This window comes from Penaeus japonicus, unplaced genomic scaffold (assembly GCF_977035675.1).
Source record: "Penaeus japonicus unplaced genomic scaffold, GWHDUDI00000001_assembly GWHDUDI00000006, whole genome shotgun sequence".
NCBI classification, from domain to species: Eukaryota; Metazoa; Arthropoda; class Malacostraca; order Decapoda; family Penaeidae; genus Penaeus; species Penaeus japonicus.
Window position 1 is genome coordinate 2,278,657 of NW_028234408.1, and position 2,500 is coordinate 2,281,156.

The 2,500-nt window shown below is 31.6% G+C and overlaps 1 protein-coding gene across 1 annotated transcript in view; it reads left to right on the forward strand.

Annotated features, from left to right (window-relative positions):
* The window catches only part of LOC122243618 (uncharacterized), a 30,531-nt gene extending 29,728 nt beyond the window's left edge, over window positions 1-803 (forward strand). The window contains exon 12 of the mRNA XM_086538165.1: window positions 1-803. This exon is cut by the window's left edge and continues 307 nt beyond it. Within this exon, the coding sequence (XP_086394291.1) occupies window positions 1-670 (670 nt within the window). The 3' untranslated portion in view covers window positions 671-803.
* The last annotated feature ends 1,697 nt before the right edge of the window (window positions 804-2,500 follow it).

A 2,500-nucleotide genomic window follows, 5' to 3' on the forward strand; every position in this document is an offset into this window, starting at 1 on the left:
GCAAAACAGTACAGAAGCTGACAGAGTGAAAAGTAATTCAAAAGCTCCACATGGCAATGAAAAAAGCAAAGTACACATGAAAAATAGTAAAGCAAGTCCTTACAAAGCAAAAGTGAAAAGGAAACTCAACACTGATGATATCACAGTGGAAATAGTCCAGAGTGATGTTGCAGGCACAGTGCAGGGTGGAGGGAAACTCCTACATAAAACAGAATTGCCCAAACCTCTAAGCAAACCTATGCAAGGCAATAAGAAATCAAAGCTATTACAATCTAAGAGTAAAGCACATGGGAAACAGTCTGAAAAGAATGAAAAACTGAGTTCAGGTGATTACAAAACAATTAAAAACTCTAGTGATGTACATTTGAAACACAAAGTGGGGGAACTTAGTCAGGGAAATACAAGCAAAAACATTGAAGAAGAAAGTGTTACAAAGAATCATAAATCAAATGAAGTTCCAGAAACACAGAAACATGTATCCAGAAGTCGAAATCAGCCTTCTAAATTGTCGAAGTCGGCACTATACAGTAATTCTAAGGTATTGTCATCCTCCTTAGGGCAGCATTCAAAAAGGTTACCAGTTACCCCAGCTTTGTCAGTGGAGGAAGTAGATACAAAGGCCAAGAAGGCAAAGCCAACATTTGAAGATTTGATGAGCTATGACACCTGAGGGAAGTTTTGTATTACATAAGAAACCAAATTCCTCCATACCAGTATGTACAAATTTATTTTAGAATCAGATTCCAAGAATATTTATTTTATTTCCCTTGTTATTATGTGTACAGACATGTCCGTTTTTTTCTTATTTTTTTTTATGTATTTGTTTAATAATAATTTTTTTTTTTTTTTTATTTTTTTTTTTTTTTTTTTTTTTTTTTTTTTTTTTTTTTTTTTTTTATTTTTTTTTTTTTTTTTTTTTTTGTTTTTTTTTTTTTTTTTTTTTTTTTTTTTTTTATTTTTTTTTTTTTTTTTTATTGTTTTGTTTTTTTTTTATTTTTCTTTTTTTTGTATCTTGCATATCTTCCCACAGGTATTTTTGATGGTTTGTGTGCACGCTAAGAGAAGAGGAAAGATATTTCCTAGACTAAATGAAAGGTTACTCAAGTATTAGAGTACATTTATTTATTTTTTGTAATATGTATCTTGGCTTGTATGATATTGTTTTATATTCCATTACAAAAGAAAAAAAAAATCAGTAGTTTCATTCTACTCTTGTAGAGAAATGAAAAGTGAATTTTGTTGATTTATACACATTTGTAGATGTGATATTTGTACATGGTGTTAGATAACAGACTTCAATCGAACGGTTGGCAAACTAGCAATATTTAACCCAAGAACGACAGGGTGTCACACCAGTGTGACGTCCCTGAAAATTGTTTATGCTGGGCATCACATGTGCTGCGTGTGTCGCGTCACAGTACCCGGCGTCATGACCCAGGCGATATTACTTAGGCCCGGAGTAGGGGATTGCCAGCACTCGCCGGGCCAGTCAGCATTGGGTTAATATGTATATTTTTATTTTATTTTGTAAAAGTGAAAGGTTACAATTATATTTTTTGTTATATGAATAGCTATTGGATTTATTATACTCATTATTTTATTCTAAATCATATCCTTTTTTCTTTCTTTCTTTCTTTTACTGGGCCTTATTTTGAAATGAAAAAGTGTTCAAAATATTGCCTTAAAGAATCAGGGTTTTATATCTACAGATATTTAATAGGAAATAGCATGGTCACCTCCAGTTCAAGAGGCATCTCAAGAAGGGATATCCCTGACATGATCACTTAGTACTAAAAAGATAGATCAATTGTCAGTCCTTGGTCTTCCTGTGATTAAGACCATGTAAAATTTGATAAAACATGCTTTCTGACAACTGTGACAAGAAACAAAAAGAAAGAGTTTTACAAGGAAACCTTTTTTGTTGATTGTGTCTAGTGAGTAAATGTTCCTCCCGGAATCTCAGGGGAAAATATGCTCAAGGAAAATGGTCAGTCAGGCATAGGGAACAAAAAGGATAAACTTTTTGTGACTGTTGTGTATTCTTTAATTTTTATTCGTTGTACATTCCTAGCATTTTTATCTCTCTCTCTCTCTGGAATGTTATACTCCCTTATTGCAGGAAAATTAAATAGAATAAAACAAGAATGAATATTAAACTTCCATTGTATTCTTTCATTCTAAATAGTTTTTTTTTTCTCCTTTTTTTGTGTGTGATTGTAACTAAGTGAATCATTTATATAAACATGAAACCCTTAAGGAAATGTCTATAGTATTATTGGTAATTTTTACATTACATAGTCAGAGATTTTGTTTGCACATAATGCGGTGCTTTTATGTTCTATGTGCACTTTGCAACGCAAAATGTGATATATATATATATGTGTATTTTTGTTGACAAATTTATTCATTAGGACAATTTTCTAAATACGTTAATAGAAACAAGGTTTTTCAAAGTTGGCCAGCCAAATCAATTCCTTTGGTACTGAAAAGGAAGAAGCCC